At 42.4% G+C, this 23,284-nt stretch overlaps 1 protein-coding gene across 1 annotated transcript in view; it reads left to right on the top strand.

The window, feature by feature from the left end:
- Positions 1–6,488: 6,488 nt before the first annotated feature.
- Positions 6,489–23,284, top strand: part of SLC6A11 (solute carrier family 6 member 11) — a 121,252-nt gene continuing 104,456 nt past the window's right edge. The window contains exons 1-4 of the mRNA XM_054595889.1: positions 6,489–6,756; positions 9,825–9,959; positions 10,077–10,217; positions 14,085–14,175. Coding sequence (XP_054451864.1) covers positions 6,510–6,756; positions 9,825–9,959; positions 10,077–10,217; positions 14,085–14,175 — 614 coding nt within the window. The 5' untranslated portion in view covers positions 6,489–6,509. The remainder of the gene's footprint in view (positions 6,757–9,824; positions 9,960–10,076; positions 10,218–14,084; positions 14,176–23,284) is intronic.

The following is a 23,284-nucleotide window of genomic DNA, read 5'->3' as shown; positions in this document are numbered from 1 at the left end:
CATTTTAAACCACTGCTTGGTCGATGTGAATCACATAGCCAAGCCTAAAGTCAAGGCCTGGAAAAGCACAATCTGCCCACCATGGGGCCACAGCAAGAGTGAGAATGAAGGACACAATTATGGGAGAGTGAAGAGTTGGGACCAATCATTCAATGTATCACAGTATACAGATATAATTATTATTTCCTTGTGCTCATTTGTTCAAACATTTCCATGAAAAAATAAGATAGTTCTTATAGTATTTCCTTCTTTCAAAAAAAGATTGGCTTAGGCATTGTGGCATAAATAAGCAGATGGAGTAAAAATTTATGGAGATTGCTAAGGGGCAAGGGAAGGGAAGTATTACCAGGAGGGGTTGCCCATCCTTGTATCTTAATTCTGGCCCTACCAGTAAAGTTCCTGCCCTGAACCAGCACTGAAGGCATGAAAGGAAGAAGATTTTGACATTAACCTAGTCATATCCTCAGTCTGACTAGTGTATAAAGGTTGCAAAATGATGCTTAAACCTGGGAAGTTATGGTCATTGAGGAGGACTGAACATTTAAAAGGTGGAGAAATCATTTTACAATTCATAAAGGTGATCATTAAACTGGTCTAAAAAGAATGAGCTGTGTCTGCTAAACAAAGGGGAACTTTCAAGAGGGGAAGGACATGAGCAAAACTATATAAGCCTCATTGATACTTGGTGGCTCAAAACAACAGGCATTGATTATAGGTGGGAGACCAGGCTGGGCTGGGCTTGGTTCACACAGACCTCTGTAGTTCACTGGAGCCTCTGCTTCAGTCTAGGTTTCTCTAGGGGCACTTCAGCTGGGGCAGTTATGCTCTATGTATATCTTGTTTTCCTCCTGGAGCAGTGGGCTAACCTGGAACATCCTTCACATGGAGATAGCAGAAGAAGACAACAAGAAGAGTTGAGGCTTGGAACTGGCATATCATCCTTTCTTTCTCATTCTGGTAATCAAAGCAATCTGAAATCTGGTTCTGGGACGGTCCTACAGAGTTATATGGTGGTGAATGGCATGGATACAGGAAAGGGTAAGGAACTGGGGTCATTATTGGAAATGTATCAGAAAAAAAAGTATGGTGGTAGTAATGAGGCAAAATAAGGCAGAAAACTTTTTCAGAGGCTCTTATGATTGGGAAACCCCAATCCCAAGTCCCCTTGTGGGCTCCCTGCCATGTCCAGGCCAGCTTCCACTTCAGCATCTCCAGCACTGAGGAGCTCACCGTCTTCTGGGGTAAATTATTTAGACTGGAGAACTTACAGAAAGTGCTTTCTGGTACCTGATACCGTTTTACTTCCTTTCTTTGATCCTGTTTCTAGCATGTAGGTTTTTGATCTAGCAACCATTCACACAATTGAGGAGAGTGCACTGGTCCAGTGGTTCAGGTTTCTCAGTCCATGAGTGAACCAGCAGTGGGCAAATCAGCAAAAAGTGGAGCAGGACCATCCCCCCTGCAGCAGGATGCTGGAGTTCCCCTAACTGGGGAGACATGCTTGAAACCTTCCCTTTCTCACCCTCCAGGTCAAGTCCAATGGGTTTTGTCCCTATCCCCATATCACTCTACTCCACCTTCCTCTCTCCCTCTCTACTGCAATCGTCCTTGACTGAGCTACCATCATTTCTTACCTGGACTGCTGCAGTAGCCTCTCCACTATCCCCACCATGCCCCATAATCTACTTTTCACACTGTGACCACAGTAGTAACTTAGCAATGCAAATATGCTCATGTCACCAACTGCTAAAAAATGTTTGCCCTTCAGGCACATCTTGTTCCATCCTCTGCATTCAGCCTTGGCCTCTGTAATCATCTTTCAGGACCCCCAACCCCCTCTGCATCCAATTCATTGCACCTGTCCCTTCAGGCTTTAGCTCATCTGTCACTTGCTCAGGGAACCCTCCCTGGTCTCCTTGACAAGGTCAGATCTCTCAGTAATAAGCTCTCATAGCACCACAGACCTCTCCTTTGCAGCATGTACCAGAATCTCCAACCTTCCATTCATTTCTGTAATTATTTGCGTAGCATCTGCTTCCTCTGTTGTTCCATAATGGTGGGCCTATACACTGGCTAGGTGCAGGTGTGGGGGTGATTTATAATGCTGGCAGATTCCTGTGGTGTAAATACAACCACAGCAGATTTCAAGCTACTAACATTTGTCTCACAAAATCCCTGAAAATTTAATAATTGGCTCTCATGAGGTGGTATGAGCTAGATCCAGCATACCACTGGGACAAGCCTTATAAATGGTTTTGTACCTTACAATCAATAAAGTGTCTGGAAGATAATTGAAGGGCCATAAATATTTGGTGAATGAATGAATGAGCAATTATCATTTCCAGAAAATGAAAGACTTTGAATACTTTGGATGCCCAAGAAAGGAGTAAGTGAGTCATGACATTTCTGTTCTCTGAGGACTATTTAGATATTTACTTAACAAACATGTCTATATTGGGCACAAATGCAAGTGATTTACAACTTTACAAATACTAACTCATTTACTCTGTATAACAATTAAAAGGTAGAGACTATTAGTATCCTTATTTTTTAAAACTCTTCCATAACTTTACCTAGTCTACACCCTAATCAACAAGTAAGTGGTAAGTCAAAGTAACATCTAGAATGTCAGAGGGTCTTGGTATTATCAAGGTATGAAGAAATTTTGCTTGATGGGATTTTCTGGTCTTTTCATTTTTCTCAGGTGGCCCATCCAGAACTGTGGAATGGCCTGTTGAAACTTCAGACATGGTACCAGCTGGAGACCACATCTTGAAAGGATAGGGTGCTGTCCTTCTAGATGTGGTCTATGGTTACAACCAGTGTTGTTTCATCTGTAACTTTTCCTCTGATTCTTTAAAACATCTTTGAGTTGACAGGCCCCTGTATTTGTCTGAGCTGCAACCTTCTGTAATGCCCTTAAGTCTGATCTATGCTTCCATGGTACCTGTTTCATTCTACTCTTTGAAAATCATTATCCTGACAAAGGATTTTATTTTTCTAGATGTTGGGGTAGTTCTAGGGTTCTTTGAGCCATAGATGAGTAGTCCTTTACAGAAAAGACACTCCACGGAGTATGGGAGAAACACCAGCAGCTGGCTCCAACTTCTGGAACTACTAGGTTAAATAGTGTTTCTTTCCCACAAATTCATGGTCTTCCTGGAACCTGAGAGTGTAATACACTCATTTTATAGATGCAGAAACTGAGGATCAGAGTAATTTGCCATGGTGGTACAGCTGGGCTTTGAACTCAGGAAATATGACTGCAGAGCCCGCATCCCTGACCACTATCCTGTGTTACATCTGGATTAGCTCTGGAATGAGATGTGGCCCATATTACCCTTGATCCACTCTGTGGACATGAGTATGTGGTCTTCATGTCATTGTACCTCAACAAAGAAAGAATAAAATGGCAGAAGTCCAGAGATGAGGCACCAATGCAATGGGGGAGATGTGGGCTCTTCTGGATAAGGACAGAGGAAACAGATTAAGGCTCTTTCAAAAGAGATAGACTTTAAATACTTAGTAAATTCTAACATGAGGAAATCAACCTGGTTAACTTTCAGAAAGGAAAATATTAAAACTTGAAAGGTGAGTTTGGGACACAAGTAAATGCACAATGTTCTCCTAATGCAGTCTTGCTTCACCTCTAAGACCACCCTAAAATATGAAGATAATCAGGACAATTTTAATGAACTGAGGACACCAGAGCTCAGAAGTTAAGAGATATACCCAAGGCCATAGAACTACTCATCAACATAACTGATCCCCAGATCCCCACCAGAGGATGGCCAGCCTCTGTCTTCTTATGTTAGTTCAATGTTACTTCTCGAGAAGGTCTCACAGAATCACAATTGCTCAGAGGAAATCAATTCCTGGAGCTCATTAGGCTGAGCAGCAGTACAAGGAGAAATGTAATTAGATTCAAAGTAGGTTTACACAGATTTTGGGGTGACAGCCTAATATATCAATAATAAGAGGTGGAAATGTGTCTCTAACTTTTGATGTAATTGTTTATTTAACAAACAGACTCTTAGGTAAAAGTGCCTACGGTGCACAGGGACTGTCAAGGTCAAAGATGGATCCCTTCCTTCATTACTCATTGAGGATCACCCCCCAAAAAATGAAAGTACTGATGTGGAGTTTTAGCATGAGAGAAAAATGGCATTAATATAGAAGGAAAGGCTGTGGGATAATTATGAAAGCCAGGGTCAGCAATTTGATTTTATCCTGCAGGGAAAGAATGAACAATGAAGCTTTTAAGTAAGGGAATGACATCACCATCACCATCATCACAATAAAAATAATAGCTACTGTTCACAGAGCACCTACTGCACCCATGGCTTTCAGCCCTCATACCCACCCCACTTGGAAGAGGAGGGGCTTAAAGTGAGAGCTAACACTGTGAGGGGCAGGGCCTGGATCTGAACCTACAACTACCTGAATTCAGTTTATTCTCACCCTAACACTCTGCAGGATTGTTGCTTTTGAACACACGCTGGACAGCACACAGGGATATAGGTTTTGGAGCCACCAGCACTTAGTTGGGTGGCTGAAGTCATAAGGAAGAACAAATTTATGAGAGAAGAAGACCAGAGAAGCAGGAGGAGGAACTGCAGCTGAGGCAGGCAGTGTCAAGGAAATCATGCAAGTGTGAATTTTAAGAAAGAAAGGAGGGAATAACACTGCAGAATGTTACAATACCTAGAGGTCAGGTAGGATGGGGATGGACAAGGAACTATAGGATTTGCCAAATTAAGAAGACTTCTGGGACTTCACAGACAGCATTTTCAGAGAAGTGGTGGGGGTGGGTGCCAGATTGCTGTGGGCTGAAGAATGAGTGGGAAGTGAAGACAGGGCTGGCAGCATGTAAACTTACTCTTTCAAGAAATATGATAGTAGAGGGAGAGGAGGAAGGAGACCTGAAAGGGGAAGATGGTAGCAGAAGGGTTTGCTGGGGGTATAGAGGTGGGGAGAGACTTGAGCAGTTGTAAGCCAGAATGAAAGGAAAGGCTGAAATCTACAAGACAGGGAGGCTTTCCATGATGCAGTCCCAGAGGGAGCTCCAAGGGATGGATGGAGAGCACAGTGGGTGGCTTGGCGAGAGCTCACTTGGCTGGACTGCTCAAAGGCTGTGAAATGACGGAGGTGGATCTGATTATCTCTGTGGCCCCTTGCAGATCTGACGTTCTTTTCCTTTTCTTCTTTCTCCCTTCCTCCCCTCCTTCTCTTCCTTCCTTCCTATTTCTCTCTTTCACAAATATTTACTGAGCACCTACTATGTGCTAGGTCTTATTCTAGACTCTGTGGCTATTATAATAAACAAAATGATGTACAGGGCGGGGCAAAAGTATGTTTATAGTTGTTTGTATGGGAAATAATGCAATAATTAATAAATAATAATACAAGAATAAACTCTTTTTAATGTACTCATAACTGTAAACCTACTTTTACCCCACCCATATATCATTACAATTGAGTGGGGAGACCAGCATAAAATAGTGTACTCATATGTGTGTGACTACACATTGTATGATAGTATTAATAATTGCTATGTTCACTGAGCACTTCCAAAATACTAAATAGTTATAAGCATTTCTCACTCCATAGGAAAGGCAGATCAAAAACAGAGGCACCGAGTGGTCAGATGACTGCTCACAACCAAGATAGGTGGAGCACGGGATTCTACGTAGATTTGCATGCGTCCTGACAGGAGTGCTTAACTTCCACGCTGTCCTGACTAACATGTTTAGAGAAGTGGGCACCAGGATGAACAAGATCGAAAGGTGTCCCTGCCCTGGGCGGGGGGCGGGGCGGGGGGGTGCCGACGGGCGAGGGGGCGGTGCTCACAGTCCCCGAGAACTGGGAAGAAACCAAGAGTTCATTTACTTCCTTTTCCCTCCACCTGTGGTTCCTTGACCAGTAGCATCCGCAGGGCCTGGGCGCTTGTTAGAAGTGCAGAAGCTCCAGCCCAGCCAGCCCAGCCTAACCCTCTAGTTCAGGTACTGCAGTTTTACAAGACCAGTGCTTGGTATGCAGGTTAAAGTCAGAGAATTCCGGTCTAGAGCCCACTTCTCTCGTCAGAGATGAGCAACCGTGGCCCTGGAGTTTGGAGGTTACAGAGATGGTGGACCTTCGAGGCTTGGCGAAGGAACCCAGCCTAGGCCTGAATGGGCACTCTTGTCCTAACAGGGCAGCGGGAAGGACAACGAAGGAGAAGGGCTCGCGAAGTGCTCAGTGCGCGCAAGGCGCTGGAAGGTGCTCGGCGCGCGCAACACTCTCGGCGCGCGTGAGGTGCTTGCAGGCTCCCGGGCCGAGCCCAGCTGAGGCGGCGTGGGCACCCTGAGGGCCGGGCCGCATTGCCGCGTCCCGTCTCTGCACCGGGCCGGGCCGGCCCCTCAGCTCCACCCACTGCCTCCTCCTCCCGCCTGCTCTCGCCTCCTGAAAAGCCAGCCCGCCCGGGGCGGCGGCGTAGAGTCGGCCCGGCGCACGAGGCAGCCAGCGCGGCCATGACGACGGAGAAGGCGCTGCCTCTGGGTAACGGGAAGGCAGCTGAGGAGACGCGGGAGTCTGAGGCGCCGGGGGACAGCGGGGGCCCGGCGACCGCGCGCGACCCCCGCGACAAGCGCGACAAGGCAGTCCACGAGCGCGGCCACTGGAACAACAAGGTGGAGTTCGTGCTGAGCGTGGCCGGGGAGATTATCGGGCTTGGTAATGTGTGGCGCTTCCCTTACCTGTGTTACAAGAACGGAGGAGGTGAGTCAGCCGGCCGGCAGCACTGGGGAGGATGCAGGGAGGGAAAACCAGCCCATTGAAGGCGAGGAAGCTAGGGGTGAGCGCGACACCCCTCCCGCACCTGTGTGTAGCGGGACCTTAAGGAGAATTCCCGCTCCCCGCCACCTGGCGCCTGAGCTTACCCGGGTGAGGCTCACTTTCTCATTGCGCATGCGCACGTGCTCTTCGCACCTAAATATGCCGCCTGCTGGCACGTGAGGACTGGTCCAGTAGGTGCGTCAGCTCTCGGTTGACCAGACTAGGACCCGCTTCATTTGTGACCTGCACTGCTTTGAGGGGCAGGAGACAGTCCCCTTGAACCTCAGCTTTCCTAACTGGAAAACCTCCATGAAGAAAAGGGGCTGGATTTTGAGCGCTTCCTGAAATGCCAGGCTCTGTACTGAGCAGCCTATTGCATCCTTATAGAGTCATCTTACCCATTTTGCAGATGAGGAATGTAAGGGTCAGAGAAGCCACTCAATAAGTGATAAAAATGGCATTGTGACACCAAAGGCCTTGTTTTAAGTTGGGATTAGACCAACAACAGGGAGAACTTTTTGTTTAGGCACTGCTGTTTGATTTTCTGTCCAGTCTTTCATTTGCCCTTAAGGCCCTTTCTAGGACCTTTTTTCAGGTCTCTCTGGTTGAAAAATTGGCACCAAGCAGCTTTTTGTTACTGGTCTCACAATCATCTGCGACAAATAACAACATTGATTAAATGTTTAGAAGATGCTTAGAGACTGGGGGCAGGAGCCACAGAAAGGAGGGCAATGAGATGATCCTTTGTAGTGACAAAATATTCAAGTAAGTTTGCAGCAATGAATCTTCAAATCTCTTGGTTTAAAGAATGGATTCCAGATTTTAGGAACCGCCACCTGTCATTATCATGAGAACAGCCAGCAGGTCCAAGGCAAGGGACCTTGTAAAACCTAACAGGGTGGCATAGTTTCCCCAAGGAAAATCCTTTATCTATGTATTCCTCCCTGTCTTGCTCTTTCTCTGCCCTTTCCGCCCCCCTGCCTCCCGGCAGCAGATCCCCAGACCTCAGTGAAGGTAGCTTAGAGTTGGCTGGCAGGGACCATGCTGTTAGGCTGCATGGAGCAGGACTTCCTGTGTGAGTAGCTGCAAGGAGAGCATGAATGGCACTGCTTGGCCTGAACCCTTTCTTTGGAGACATTCATACTGAAGGTACTGGCTGCTCCAAGCCTGCTCTACACTGGTAGTGAAGTGGCCACTGGTGTTGGTGGCTTGGCAGCAGGCAGAGAGGGAGCGGACTCGGGGACCCTGAATGTACCCTGCACTCAGTTATGAATTCCACCTCTCTTCGCAGATTCAGCTTTCATAAGCTGCCATGTCTGCGTAGAAACCTGTGGAAACCCTTTAGGATAGCACCAGACAAAAATTGTTTTAGTATAATTTCTTGTGTAGGAAATTTTTATGCCAAAACTGAAAACATTCCTAAAAGCAGAAACAAGGTGAGTTGAGTTAATGATAAAGTCTGCCACAAATTAAAAAATGTGTAGTAAGTAAAGTTTTAAAATGAGTCTTTTTTTTTTTAAACATGCCAAGAGTCTCTGTTGGGTACACAGATATCTTGGTTTAATTGAGCTAGTTACCTTAAGGATTACTGGCTTCATGGATACATAGACCAAAAAGCTTTTAAAAAATGTCATTTGTTAGGTTCTAGCAGGGGTGTCCAACCTTTTAGTGTCCCCGGGACTCATTGGAAGAAGAAGAGTTGTCTTGGGCCACACATCAAATACATTGCATTACGTAATCACAAAAAAATCTCATAATGTTTTAAGTAAATTTATGATTTTTTGTTGGGCCACATTCATAGCTGGTTGGACACCTCTGTTAGAAGATTCACAAGTAAATTACAGTATATTAGGGAAGCTGCTGCAGCTTGTTTTAATTACTTAGTTTAAATGCAGCAAACAGACCCTTTTATCCTCTTTCATACACTTTTTGCCTTCTAATATAGTTGGGGTATCTGGTTATCAATGGTTTACCTCTTAAAAAAATATCCACATAGCTCTACTTATAGATCCCAATAGTAGTTTAAGGTATTTCTTTCCCAATGTGAAACTTTAAAAATAGTGTCTTGCCCAGCAAATCTAAAAACCTTTCAAAACCTAGTAGATACAGGTCTACTATCAGGATTGATCAAAATTGTTGCAATTGACCCTGCAGTTAGAGACTTCATTTAGCAAAAAGCAATTTTAGCTACAGCCTTCACTTGTGAGATCAGATAGTGGAGAATGGCATGTGTTTTCATGCTTTGTTATTAGATAGAAGGAGAATGAGGGATTTGGAAAAATCCCTTTCTGGTTGTAATAGCACATGGTCACCTCAGTTATTTAATTTGTTTCACAAAAAAGGCACAGGCAGTGGGTATTGTGTTTCAAGACAGGAATACTAAGGCTTATGGTGGTCTTTTCTCAAGTTGATCCAAAGCCAGGCTTTCTGCATAGATTCTTGCTGCAAACTCCTTATAACTCAACTTCATGCCTGGGCCTCAGATATCGGGATCTGATATTGTTCATTGCAGACCTCCTTAAGAATGTTTTTCTTTATGAAAAAATATATTTTGCAGATCACTTCCACAGTAAATAAGAAGGCGTCCCCTCACCTAGCCTTTTGAAGTTACTTTTGAATAAAAAAGAAGGATGCAACATTCAGAGAGGGAATGAATTTCACCTGTGCTAGAGGATGAACTGTAGAAATAAAAGAAGCAAATAAAATACTTTCTTTTACATTATCATCTTATCCACACAATAATTTTATGAGACAAGCAGTGCAGATATTAGGCAAAACCCCACACAGAAGAAGTTGAGGCAGGGGGATGTGAGGTTGATTACTCATGGTAGTAGGTAGCAGAGGGCACAGACCCAGGGCCACATTTTCTGATTCTGGTCCTTATTGCAGCAACCTGAACTCCAGCTTAGATAACATTTGTCTTGCCTGTATTAGGTACTTATCATTTTGTGCTGAACATAAAATGGAGAGGGGCAATTTTAACCTCATTTCCTTATTTTACATTCTTGCAGGGGCATTCCTGATTCCCTATGTGGTGTTTTTTATTTGTTGTGGAATTCCTGTTTTTTTCCTGGAGACAGCTCTGGGACAATTCACGAGTGAAGGTGGCATTACATGTTGGAGAAAAGTTTGCCCTTTATTTGAAGGTAAGATTGAGTTAATCAGAAAATAAAATGATGCCTGGGTGATGTCAGGGTATGGAGAGTAGCTGAAGCTGTTTATAAAGGTGGACAGATATTTGCATTGCTCCCTTGTTCTTTCAGGCATTGGCTATGCAACACAGGTGATCGAGGCCCATCTAAATGTGTACTACATTATCATCTTGGCGTGGGCCATTTTCTACCTGAGCAACTGCTTCACCACTGAGCTCCCCTGGGCCACCTGTGGACATGAGTGGAACACAGGTATGGTCCCCAGAGAGGGTTTCTCTGGAATTGAGAGTGTGTCTTTGTCCTAGAGGCCAATGCTGGCCTCTAGCTTCTCCATGTAACCCACATTTCACTGAAACTGGAGGTCAGTTTTGTACTAGGTATGTGTCCATTCTGTGGGTTGCAGCCCTGAAGACTGAGCTGAGCCCTGGTCCAGGAATTGATATGGGTAGGTGATGATGATGCTTTTTCCTCACTTTGCCAAATATAGAGACTGAGTCTTTTGGGGAACAGTTGCAGTATGAGGGGTTCAGACTCCAATTTCAGCCATGTCTCTCGAGGTATTTGGATTCTCCTTCATAAATGAAAGAGTTAGATTGGCTCAGGGGTTGCAAACAGGAGGCTAATTAGGCTTTAGGTCAGTGACCAGCAAATATCAACAATATATTCAGTTGCCCAAATTGAAAAACAGAAAACTTCACATGAAAAACCAGATTTCCAGTTTCTCTTGAAAAATTGAAAGTATTTGGCAACACCAGACCCATGTTCCCACATTCTTGCTTGGCAGCAATGGCTGCGGCAGAGAAGCGGCCACACAGTCCTCACCCAGTCCACTCTGCTCATTTACTTTACCTGTCCAACCAAGGTAGATATTTGAATTCACCACGCCACTGTACTGCTTGAATGAATAACTTTTTAGATTACTTTAGATTCTAATATACTATTTGCTTTTCAGTTTGTCATCTGATCAGAACTGAGTATAATGCAGAGAAAGCAAATATGTACCAACTATCTATGGCTGCCGTGCTTAGAGCAGACATCACTAATTGATTGCAGAACTCTTTCCTTTTGAGTCTAGTCTTGGCCTCATAGCCCTTCTCAGCAGCGCTCCAGCACCCACTGCCTTTTGACTGAAATTGGCAGACATACTTCAAGCTATTCATCATCCATGTGGTTAGGTTGTCCCTGAAAATGGCCTGTCATCCTGAAGGCTGAGCTACTATAAGATTGGGTGATATGTTGGTCACCAGCAGAAGGAACAGCAGACATTAGGCCTAGAAAGTTCTATGAACAAGTTTCTAGCCATGCTAGTTTCTAGCCATGCATAGGTAGAAACTTTGCTCTGTTCTCTTGCCTATTGCATTTTGTGGAGGTTTCACTGTCTCTTTTTTTCTTTTTCTTTTTTTTTATGAAAAGTATTTTTATTGTGTCTCTTTAAAATATGAGAAAAAATAGGATTGCATTTTTTTATTGCAACATCAAAACAAGTTAGATAACATAACTAAATTAATTTTAGTAGCATGGACTCCTAACACATAACATGGACTCCTTACACATAGTAAGTCTACGGTAATATTTGTCAAATTTAGTCACTTGACAAATAATAATTCTACCTGTTACAATGTTCAATAAGACCCTTTCTTTTTTTTGTTTATTATTTTTTATTTTTTTAATTTATTTTTTCAAATACATTTGTCTCCGCCTTCCCCCTACAACTTTTCCCTACCCCCTTTCCCCCCTCCCTCCCTCAATCCTTCCCCACTTTGGGTTTGTCCATGAGTCCTTGCTATATGTTCCTTGGCTTGTCCCTTCCCTTTCTTTTCTCCGCCCACCCCTCCCTCCTTCCCTCTTGTCTCTGTTGGTTTCTTTTCTTTTTTCTTTTTTTTTCAGTGTTGCTGGTCTTATTTTCCTCACATCTTTGTTTTGTTGGTTACATTCCGCTTATAGGTGAGATCATATGGTATTTGTCTTTCGCCCCCTGGCTTATTTCACTTCACTATACTCTCTAGTTCTATCCATGCTGTTGTGAAGGGTAGTAGTTCTTTTTTTTTTTTTTTTTTTAGGGCACTGGTTCATAACCTTTCTTTGGCCAGAGAACTCCTACAGATGCTTATCAAACTAAAATTGAAGGGCTTATTCTTGGAGGCCTGTGAGCTCTCCATGATAATTTTATTGTGTATATTTATTTTGACAATACCTTAAAAATATGCACATGTTCTGGATCATCTGCACAACCATCTTATAACTGAGAACAGTCATCTTAGTACTTGATTTGTGTATATTTACAGTCGAAGATGTGTTCTTGGTAAATAGGATGATGACAGGCAAGGGAAAAAGCAGAGAGATTTTATTCATAAATGGTACATTAGTACTAAGTGAAGTTACAGTAGGAATAAAGGTTTTGCAAAAGTGTGAACAGAAAAAAAGTTGTGTTAAAGTTTCAAATAGCATATTAAAGAACAGGCAAGCCAAACCCAATAGACTCTGCCTTCTACCTGTCAGTCCATTTTTCTGTTGAAATCCATTTAATTTACAAAATGACATTATCTTACACACCCACTTTGTGCTATCAGCTTGAATTGTATTGTGTCTGTAGTTTAGTTGGTATTTAATTGGTAAATTTAATTCCAGTTTTATAGTTGTATGAATACTATAAGTCAAAGGCTTTACAACTAATTTTTTATTTGTACATGTTTAATGATCATATTAATAAAAATACCTTGTCAAACTTGGGTGTCTGAGAAACTTTTTACTCTAGGGGAAAAAAAAAACTTTGAGAAACATAATTTTAGAGAACGTGATAAAAGCCAAAGGCTCCTCTCTCCAGAAAAAGGCACAGGGCACTTCCGTACCTTTTTCCTATTATATCAAGTTTCCAGACTCCTCTCAGGACTCTGTGGACCCTACAGATCACCTCCATTCAGAATATGGTTAGCACTTGCCAAACAGAGTGGGAAGCAGGCAGACAACTGGGAGAATTTTCTCCGGTGGACTGCAAACCTTTTCCTCCTCTGGTTTGCACTTTCCTAAAGGTATGCGAACACTGGAGATTTGTGAAACAACACATATAGGAGGTGTTTTCTGCCCCCTGGAGACTGCAGATGTAGTTTGGAGGGTTTGTACTAACTGCATGTGCCATGGAGAGGCTGAATACTGTTTCCATGCTGGCCACTGTGCAGGGCACGGGGACTCTGAAGTGAGTGGGTGCAGGAGGCCCTGCCCTTGGGGAGCTTAGTGTGTGGTGGCCAGGATAGCTCTGTAAACAGGGAGGTGCTATAAAGAGGCATGGGTCTCATGGTGGCAGACAACTGGACAATGACCATGGGAAAGGAGATAGAGCCTTAGCTTGGGTTGATTCCCATTTCTGCCCCTAACTGGCTGGTGACTTGTAGAAGAGGGAGAGGATATGGGTGGGGGTCCTTTGAAAACTTATGAACCTTAGATTCCTCCTCTTCAAAGTAAAGGAAATTGGAAAAAGCGGTCTTTTGGAAGTTCTTTAAATTCTTTCTTAGAATTCAAGTTAGGGAGATCAGGGAGAAGGGGTATACCAGTTGATTTGGGCCATAAAGGATGAACACTTGGATGTTTTTACTTGAGCTTCAAATCTCCCTTGGTCATCAAGTTTCCTGAAATGGGAAGAGACACGCAGTAAATTCTTGGATTGATTGACTGAGGGAGAGAATTACAAAGCAAAAAACAAAAAACTAGGGATTCTTTGCAAATGCAGGCTGTCATTTCATCCAATCACGTATTTATCCCCACCTCCCCATTACTGCAAGGACCACTGAGCATAACAAGTGTATGGGCAAACTTTCGACAGGGAAGTGGAAAAAAGGAAAGGAGATTTGAGAACAAAGCAGGAAGAAAGAGTTTGATAGGGCATATTGAGTGAGAATGAGATAGAAAAAGTACCCTGCCCCAAAAGTTTTCCTTTGTTCTGAATCAGACCAAGCCTCTCAAACTGTTTGCAAGTTATTGATTTTACACCCAGTGTTCTTCGAGGCATGTTTATGTAGAATGTTGAGGTGAAACTGCCTGGTTGCTCCATCAGCTTTGAATGTTTTCCAGGATCTGGCCTTTGCAGAAGTTAATCTTGCATTTGTTGTCTTGTTTCCACTGTAGATAAATGTGTGGAGTTCCAGAAACTGAACGTGAGCAACCACAGCCATGTGTCTCTGCAGAACGCCACCTCTCCTGTCATGGAGTTTTGGGAGTAAGTGGAATATGACTTATCTCCCTTTGTCTGTGGGGGCTCCTCCCTGGTTCTGCTCAGTTAATATTGTCTTTGCCTGTGGAAAAAGCCTAACTCTTCTTCCAGTCTTGCACTTGCTGGGTTCTGTGGGCATTTGACAGTGTTCGAAGCCAGAGGGAAGCTCTGTAGAGGTTTGCCAAAGGGACAGCTGAGAGAGATTGCTTTCTTGTTCTTTGATGATATGTCAGCATGCCTAGCTGCTTATTAGGGCAAGAAGTGCTTGGTAAAATGATGGGCGGTTTAAAAATTCATTTTTAACAAAAGAAAAGATGTTTACAAAAAGCTAAGTCAAGAATATATTTAGTCTGGAAAGCAGAAGTCTCCGGGGGGACAGGTTAACTTTCAGTAGTTGAAGTAGATGAACTTTAATAGATAAGAGGTTATTGAGAGGCAGGTTGCAAATGTGCTTAAAGGAAATCATAGTCTCATAGCATTGTCTGTAAGTACTTCTGAATGTTGTGAGCACTCATCTCCAGAAGTGTTAGACCAGTGTAAGGCTACTGCTGATCATTGTTGGGGAAGTGTCTGAATCCACAGACATTAGAGCCAGTAACTGGGGAGGTTGGCATTTTCTAGGAGATGGGCATTTTTCATCAGCATTCCAAAGGGGTTTATAACCTGGGACTTACAGGGCTGCCACATATGGTTGTGTTACTTGTTCACTGCACAACCCTAGGGAGATGTCATTAACACTGTGAAATGTGTGCTCCAAAGTTTGTGCAGTGTCAACCTGCATAACTATACACGATGGGCCTGACTTAGGAGTGTCTATAGTAGTGGTAGAAGGATCCCTTTCCCAAGGAGGTCAAAGGCTGGCTAAATGCTTTCTGAGGCTTTTTCATCTGAAAAAGTCTGGTTCGTTGAAGACCCTCCCTACCCTACTGCTGATTAATAGTAACGTAGAGGGGCAGTGGTTTTATTAGTGGTTTTTATTTTCCTTGCCTCTCTAAAAGTCATTATGCTGAATTTACATTTATCATTCTCGTGTTTATGGTATATGTATAGATAAATCCCAAATAATACCTTGGTCTTTCTTGCATGTTTTAAAGTTTTATATTAATGGTACCCATTACTTACATTTTTTATAGTGTTATTTCTTCACTTACTGTTGATTTAAGATGTATCTCTATTGATACATGTAGCTTTGGTTCATTCATTTCCCCCCCCTGTTGTATAGTATTTCAATGTATAAATAGACTACATTGTATTTAGCCGAGCTTCTCTGGGTAGGCATTACATCCCGTTTCCCACTATTAAGCACACTGAGTGAATGTCTTGTCTGTGCTTCTCTGTGTGCATGTGTGAAAGTTTCTAGGCCGTATAAGTAACAGTGGAATTGCTGGGTCATAGGGTGCATGCATTGTCATTTTTTGCAGATAATGTCAAATAGCTTTCCAAAAAGACTACTCTAATTTTTTCTCCAAACAAGAAAAAAAAGTGTGAGAATTTCTACTGCTCTGCACACTAGACTGTATTTGGTCTGGTCAGAGTTTTTTAAGTTTTGCAGTGTAATGGGTATGTATGAAATGATATCCTACTATTCTAAATATGCATTCTTCTATTTGCTTGGGAGGTCGAGCATCTATTCATTTTTTATTTTCTATTTGGGTTTCCTCATCTGTGAACTTCTTACTCATATACTTTTCTCTTCAAATAATTTGTCTTTTCTCATAGGTTGGAAATCTTGATATTGCATTGGCCAAAAAGTTCATTCATTTTTTTTCCTGTAAGATGGCTCTAGTAGCACTTAGTTGTCTTTAACTTCATTCAAAACAGTTTTGTGACAGCTGTTATATCAGTGTGTATTTTTTTAAAATGTATCAAAATTGGTGAATTTTTATGTAGCCATTTTAATATTGAAGATGAAAGAAAATATGCCACACTTTTGGCATATCATGCTTTATTATTTCAAAAAAGGTAAAAATGCAACTGAAATGCAAAAAAAAAGATTTGTGCAATGTAGGGATTCAAAGTGTCAAAACCGTTTTGTGAAGTTTCCTGCTAGAGATTTCTCACCGAATAATGCTCCACGGTAGGGTAGATGAGTTCAGGTTGATAGCGGTCAAATGAAGACATTAATTGAAAACAATCAGTGTTATACCACACAGGAGATAGCTGATATAGTTAAAATATCCAAATCAATAAAGTTATTGGTGAAAATGAAAAAAAATGTGTTTATTTTATGGAAAAAGCCATATAGGCTTTTTGGCCAACCCAATACATTATAGATATTAGTATCTGTGCTGCAAATATCTTTTCATAGTGTATGGCTTTTCTTATTTATGTATTTATGGCATATAGGAACTTCAAATTTATTGAAGTCAAATTTGTCAATCTTTTTGTTTTTTACAGTTGGTGTCTTACTTATGATCTATTTCCTTACCCCAAAGTTGTAAAAAATTTTCTGTTTTCTTCTAAGAGACTTATAGTTTTCTTTCACATTTATGAACAATATCTACCTGGAATTTTATTTTTGCCTAAGGTAGGAATCCAGTTTTTTAAATATAAACAATCAATTTCCCCAGCAGTATTTACTGGATTATTCATCCTTTCAGTACTGATTGGTAGTGCCATCTTTCATATATTTTCCTGAAAGCACAGGTCTGTTTCGGGGTTCTCTGTTCTGTTTCATTGGTCTCTTTTGCTAATTGTGTGTTGATATTATACCTATAGTTTTATTGTAAGCCTTGAGCTGGCAAGGCACGTCCCCCACTTTGTTGTTTTCAAAATTGTTTTAATTTTCCAAATACATTTTAGAATCAGCTTGTCAAGTTAAAAAAACAACAATAAAAACAAAACAACTCTGGGAATTTTATTTGGGAGTGTATTGAGCTTACAGTTTAATTTGAGGAATACTGACATCTTTATTCTTGAGCCTCTTTGTCCATAAACATGCCATAGCTCTACACTTATTTAGGTCTTTTAAAATGCCCGAGGGAGTAGCGATGTTTAAATATGGTCTGCAGAGCAGCAGCATTAGAATCACCTGGTTAGAAATGCAGATTCTTCAGCCCTTCCCAGACCTAATGAGTCGTAGTCTCAAATAGAGGATCCATATAATACTGTGCTAGAGAAGACACTACTGTGAGGGGGGAGGGGCTGTGTGGCCTTTTCCAACCCCATCAGGCTATGATTTCACAGAGGACTGTCACATAGACTTCTTTTGGACTTCTATATTGAGGATATATAAAATATGGTCCCTGTGTTCCCTTGAAGAACCCCTGCTAAAATCCCACACTGGAAAAGGAATCCATGTAACTTACTGTTGTTTTCTTGCACCATTCATTTCCTTTGTAACATATATGAAATACCTAATTAAATCATTATTTATGCTATGTGCTTGTTTATTGTCTGAATTCCCCATAGACAGCCATGAAGCAGCACCTTTTGTGGTTTCATTTACTACTGCTGGTCTATGGAGGGTGAGATTGATTACAGAATGAACATATACATTAGAGGAAGGAAGGCAGGTAGGCAATATTTTCTAGAAAATACTATGTAAGAAGAGTTAAATTGGGCTCTGGTAAGAGCTCATCTTGTCACTCAGCTCCCCAGCAACAGCACTGATTAATTCCAGGATCCCTTTACAATATCTACATTGTACATTTTTGCCTATGACCTTGGTTATTCAAGATGAAAGTCTGTAGGAGAATGAACCCATGGTTCTAGTTTTGTATTCATATTGCATTTATATCATCTATGCATTGTTGAATTATATATCCTAAAAGTACTCAAATGCTAGTTTGACACTCATCCCTTTAAAAGATAGTTTCGCCTGAGAGCTCTAATTCATTTTTTCCCCCAGAGAAGAACTTGAAACATAGAGACTCTGGGAGATGTACATGGCATCCTATGAAAACTATTTGGGGCCACGTAAATTCGAGCAGGGTGAAAGCTATGCTCTTCAGTAAGAACATCTGTTACCTTTGTTTAATACAAATTCCCACATGTATTTTCCAACAAAATCATTTGGGATCTTTTCCCTCCTCCATCTTCACATCCTGAATGCTGGCATTACATGAAACACAGCCTGACAAATACTGTGCTACGAGGAAGTTCTTCCTTAAATTCAGCTGACAGTTTACTTCTGGAGCTTTGGAAAGAACAGGCCTTATTTCTTTCCTATGTGACAGCCCTTCAAGTATTGGATCAGGTTTCCTCTTCAGTTCTCTTTCCTGTTTCCCTGTGTCGCTATCTCATGGATACCCCACCTCTGTTTACCAGTGGACTCCTTTGTCCTTTTTTCACTTCCTCTAACACTGGGACCTCAGGGCCATATTACATAGTCAGAGTAGACTGCATTGGCTGTTGGCATGTTCGTTCATTTGGCAAATGTCTGGGCTTCTGGGGCAGGTAGGAAGGACTCTGTACATTTTTGGAGGTGTCAGAAGTATGAGATGCAGCTCTAGCCCTCTAGAAACAGAGATAAGACAAGCCTGCACAAATTACCATAAAATCCTTCACAAGGTGCTGCTTCCCTGCCCATGGTCATCCATGGCTTCACCTAGATCTTAGGCACCTGGCCCTTCCCACTCCCCATCTTGAAGGTTCATTTCCCTTTTCAGGGTATAATTAAAATTACTGTCTTAGCCAGTGAGAAGAGCTCAGGCTCTGAGTCTGTCCTGGATTCTGGCTTGGGCAGGAGGCCTAACGGGGTACGGGGGAGGCCTGTTTTCCTGTTTTCATATTTCAAAACTAGGTCAACCTGGTTTCCCTTGGTACTTCATTATGCATCTGGTATCCGTACATTTATCTATATATGTTTGCAGTTCTAAATTTTGAGCCTGTGTCCTCTGGTGGGATTGAGCACTATTATGTGTATAATCAGCATTGTAGCATCAGGTGGGCTGTGTTCTCTTTTCACTTCCCTTCCTTGGGCCCTCAAATTCCTTTAGCCAAGGGTTTTGTGAGCAAGTTCATGTTCACTCTGTATACAGTTGAAATAACTTTTGCATGGTATCCATTCAATTAATTTTATTGAGCAGATATTGTGTGCTTGGCCCAAATAAAGTTTAAAGGGGTATTCAGTTCTATATCTTTGTTCAAAATGTTTGTGTGCACTGGAGGAGTTTTTCAAAATGTGTTTATTTCTAAATCATGTGGCCCCTTGAATTGATTTTATTTGTACACCAAATTGCGGATGCGGAGGAGCAGGAGTGAAACCCTATCTGTCCCTGCCTTTCTCTCAGACTCCTCTTCCCCCTGCCCCGCTTCCTCCTCTGCATTGGCCTTTCTGTCCTTTGTCCATACTGGCCATGTCCCAGCCTCTCAGGCTTTTGTTGTTCCCTTCTTTTTGGAAGATTCCTCACCACATCTTTGTGTGTCTGGCTCCTTCTTATCGTTGAGCCTTAATTCAAATGTTATATGGGAAGTCCTCCCTGACATTCAGCTGAATCAGCATCTTTCCCTCTCAACCCATATCACTCTGTTTTATTGTCTGCATTGTACTTAGTTGAAATCCTCATGTCTTAGTTTACCCATTTTTCTGTCCGCCTTCATTTGATTATAAGCCCCATGCCAGCAATGACTATTCTATTTTATTCACTATTATTGTGCCAGCACATTCTAGGTGCTCAATGAATATTAGTTGAAATGGATGAGTGGAAGAGTGAATAAATGAATAAATGTTTCTTAACCCCTTGGCATTTAAGTTTTCTTGTCTATAGATTGGAAATGATGGTAGCATCCACCAGCAAGGTTGAGATGAGGATTAAAGAAGTCCTCACTGGTACCAAGCCCAGCACATCTTAAGCCCTTTAGGAAGGTTTGAATGCAGAAAGAGAATGTTTGTGATTGACCATAGCATTTGTGGGATGGGAATTAGCCTTGTTCCCTGCCTTGCCAACCTCTTTGGATAGCTGTGAGGATGAAAGGAGAAAATGTGTACGAGGAACTTTGATGGGTTGTAAGTGGGGTGCCCAAGTTAGTTCCTGGTACTGACGCTTGGTGCCTTGTTCAGCCCCTACCTCTGCTGGGGCAGATTCATGGGCCTTATCTGAGCCTTATGCAGAGTTGGCCTATGTACCGACCACAGGGTCAGAAATGTCCCCCAGACCCTCTCCCTAAGCCAAAAACAAACACTGTGTGACACTGTCTACTTCCACTAGTTTAGATTGCCCTACCCCCAATGTATTACTCCATTCACAGCCACAGCGTAACTTCAGCCAGCAAGTTCTGGAGCCCAGTTTAAGTCATGCTTCCTCCACTCACCCAGTGCACAACTTTGGGCAGCTTAGGTAGACTCCCTGAGCCACTGTCTGGGCCTCTGAAAATGGGATGGTCATAGAGCCTAACTCTCAGGGTTGCCAAGAGCATCAAATGAGGCCCACATGCCTTGCACGTGGTACATTGTTGATACATGATAGCTAATTTTACAAGGAAAACTTTATTCAGATCTTTGAAAGCTTACATGGGTACTTTTCAACATTCTTAGGGAAGGCTCAGCCAGGTCTGTTTACCTCTCACGGTGGACCTGGAGAACTCTTAGTATATTTTCTTCCTTTGAATATTCTTTCAACATTTTTTTTGAGCACTTAGTACATTCTGGGCACTTTATCAGTAGCCATAAAGGTAAGGGGATGCTTTCTGTTTCTGAAGAAGCACACAGCCTGGTGGGAAAACTGGAAAGTAAAAAAATAAGTTTTTGAAATATAAGGCAGCATCATTTGTATGATGTTTGCATGGAGCCAAGATGAGGAAGCCCAGATGTCTGGGCTTTGTTGAAGGCTTCATGGAATTGACCATGTATATCTGAGTTTTGCAGAATGAATTGATGTTCATGTGATTGATGGTGGCGTGAATGAAAGGCATGCCAGGTAAAGAACATAGGCCAGAGCTCAGAAGACCTAAAGTTGTTGAGGTTTGCAGACTTTACCTGCAATGCTACTGCTCCTAGAGCCTGGGAATGGTGGAAGGCTTTGCTAAGGAGGTAGATAGGAGCCAAGGTTTCTGGTCAGTCACAAGTCTTTATTATGCACCTACTATATGTCAAGTATCATTGTAGATTCTGAGATAAAACATGAATAAAACAAAGACTCGCCCTGGTAGAGCTGACAGCACAGACAAACCCAATAAGCAGAAAGCATTAGGTTGACTTGGGATCAGTCTCCTGAAGAAAAAACAAAAAGGGAATAGAAAGTGTCTCAGGGTCAGGGAGGGCCTCTCTGAGGAGGCGGCATTTGAGCAGGGACCTAAGAGATGTAAGAGATCTAGCCAAGTGGATGTCAAGGATAAGGTCTGAGGCTGAGGGAGCAGGAGGGACAATGACTCTGAGCTGGAGGATGTTTGGGGACTAGCAGATGGCCAGCGAGTCTGGAGCTAGACCAAAGGACCTCAGTGCTTTTCTAAAGGGCTTGAAATGATCCTGTGAGATGCCTTCAGAAGCTGTAGCATCTGTGGAGTAAATGATTAGGTCTGGGAGTAAGGTATCCCCAGGCCATCAGAGGAGCAGGGGCAGTGGGGCACTTGCTTCGTCCAGGTGCCTGAAACTGAGATGTCTGCCTGGAGAGAGGGGAGGCTGGGTGGGGAGTGGTACCCTTACCAATTAGGGAAGATGGGCATAGTTAGTCTTGGGAGGACAGTGGTAATTCTGCCTGGTCATGCTATACGCTGAGGTGAGAAAAGAACTGTTCTCTTAACATCTCTGCAGCTACCAACGTGCACTGAGATAATCTCTACCTGCGCACTTCCTTTTCCTGAGAAGGGAGGGTGGGAGGCTCTATCTGAATGTGCAAACTCTCATGGCTTTTAGAGAGCAGCAAAAGTCATCTTAGCAGTAACCCTCAGTACTTGGGCTGCACATACTCTTTGTCCCTCAAATTCCACTTCTGAAACTGTTCTACAGGCATTACCACACTAGTTATGTACTGCTTGTTAATGGTAACACTGTTTGTGATAGTTAAGGAAAAAAAAGAAATGTGTAATGTGTTCTTAAATATGATATCGATGAAATAAATTATGGTATATTCCTGCAACAACTGTTAAAAAGGAATGAGGCAGAAAAAGTGTTGATATGGAAAAAGATCTCTAAGAAAATTAAGTGAAAAAGGCAAGGTATAGAATGTTGAATATAATACCATGTTTATAAAAACATATGTATAGACCTTATTCCCGTAGAACATCTCTGGAAGGATACATAAGAAACTATTAACCTTGGTGATCACCTGAGAATGGGATGGGGCATAGAAAGAGAGTTTTATTTTTTGCTTTATACTTTTTTGCACTATTTGAATTTTTAAAAATTAAAAACCAGGAGCATGATTATTTGATACTACTAAAAAAAATAGGATCCATGGGGTCCCTGAATAAGCTGTCATTGATGATAATGATCCTCCTTTGTGAGTGACAAATCCCATTTACAGCTCTGGTTTCACCTTAATAATCATTATTTATTTTACAGATCATTTTTGTTAACATTATTTTATTTAGTTTTAAAATCAGCCTCTTCAGATAGACAGAAGGGGGGGGGAATCTCCATTTTCCTATTATTCAAACATAATCTTGAAGTGAGGGATTGCACCCCATATACTCAGAACTCAAAGCCAGACTCATTGACTGCCACTGCCCCACCAGCAGGCACAGTTTCTTCAGAAGGCCCTGCTCTTTGGGGCTGCCTCTCCTTCTGTGTGCTGACCAGTTGGACAGAGGAGCTCGCCTCTCAGAGAGAGGCTTCGTCTTGTTTAAGCCTCCCTCCTAGGGAAGCACTGGGCCCTTATTTAAGAAGAACGGAGAGGAGGTCCAGCTGAGGATGTAGATGGTTCTGCCGCACCAAAGATTCTTTGCTAGGGAACAGGCCTGGGCAGCGCCTCACAGCTCTCAGGAGGCGCACCAAAGCAAATCCGAATCTACGCTTTGTTGCCTGAGCAGGGTGCCGTGTCCATTTTATTTTAATTGTTTAATATTTAGCTGACTAAAAATTTGGAATGTTGTTGTAAGCAATTAAAGTGCAACAGACATATAAATGTGATGTTTGCGTATCAGATTATGCAGTAGCCCCCCTTATCTGTGGCTTTGCTTTCCATGGTTTCATTTACCTACAGTCAACCATGGTCTGAAAATATTAAATGGAAAA

This window comes from Pteronotus mesoamericanus, unplaced genomic scaffold, assembly GCF_021234165.1.
Source record: "Pteronotus mesoamericanus isolate MK-2021 breed Mesoamerican mustached bat unplaced genomic scaffold, CSHL_Meso_final scaffold_54, whole genome shotgun sequence".
Lineage (NCBI taxonomy): Eukaryota > Metazoa > Chordata > Mammalia > Chiroptera > Mormoopidae > Pteronotus > Pteronotus mesoamericanus.
Note: the sequence above shows the minus strand (reverse complement) of the source record. Positions and strands in the feature narration are given on the sequence as shown.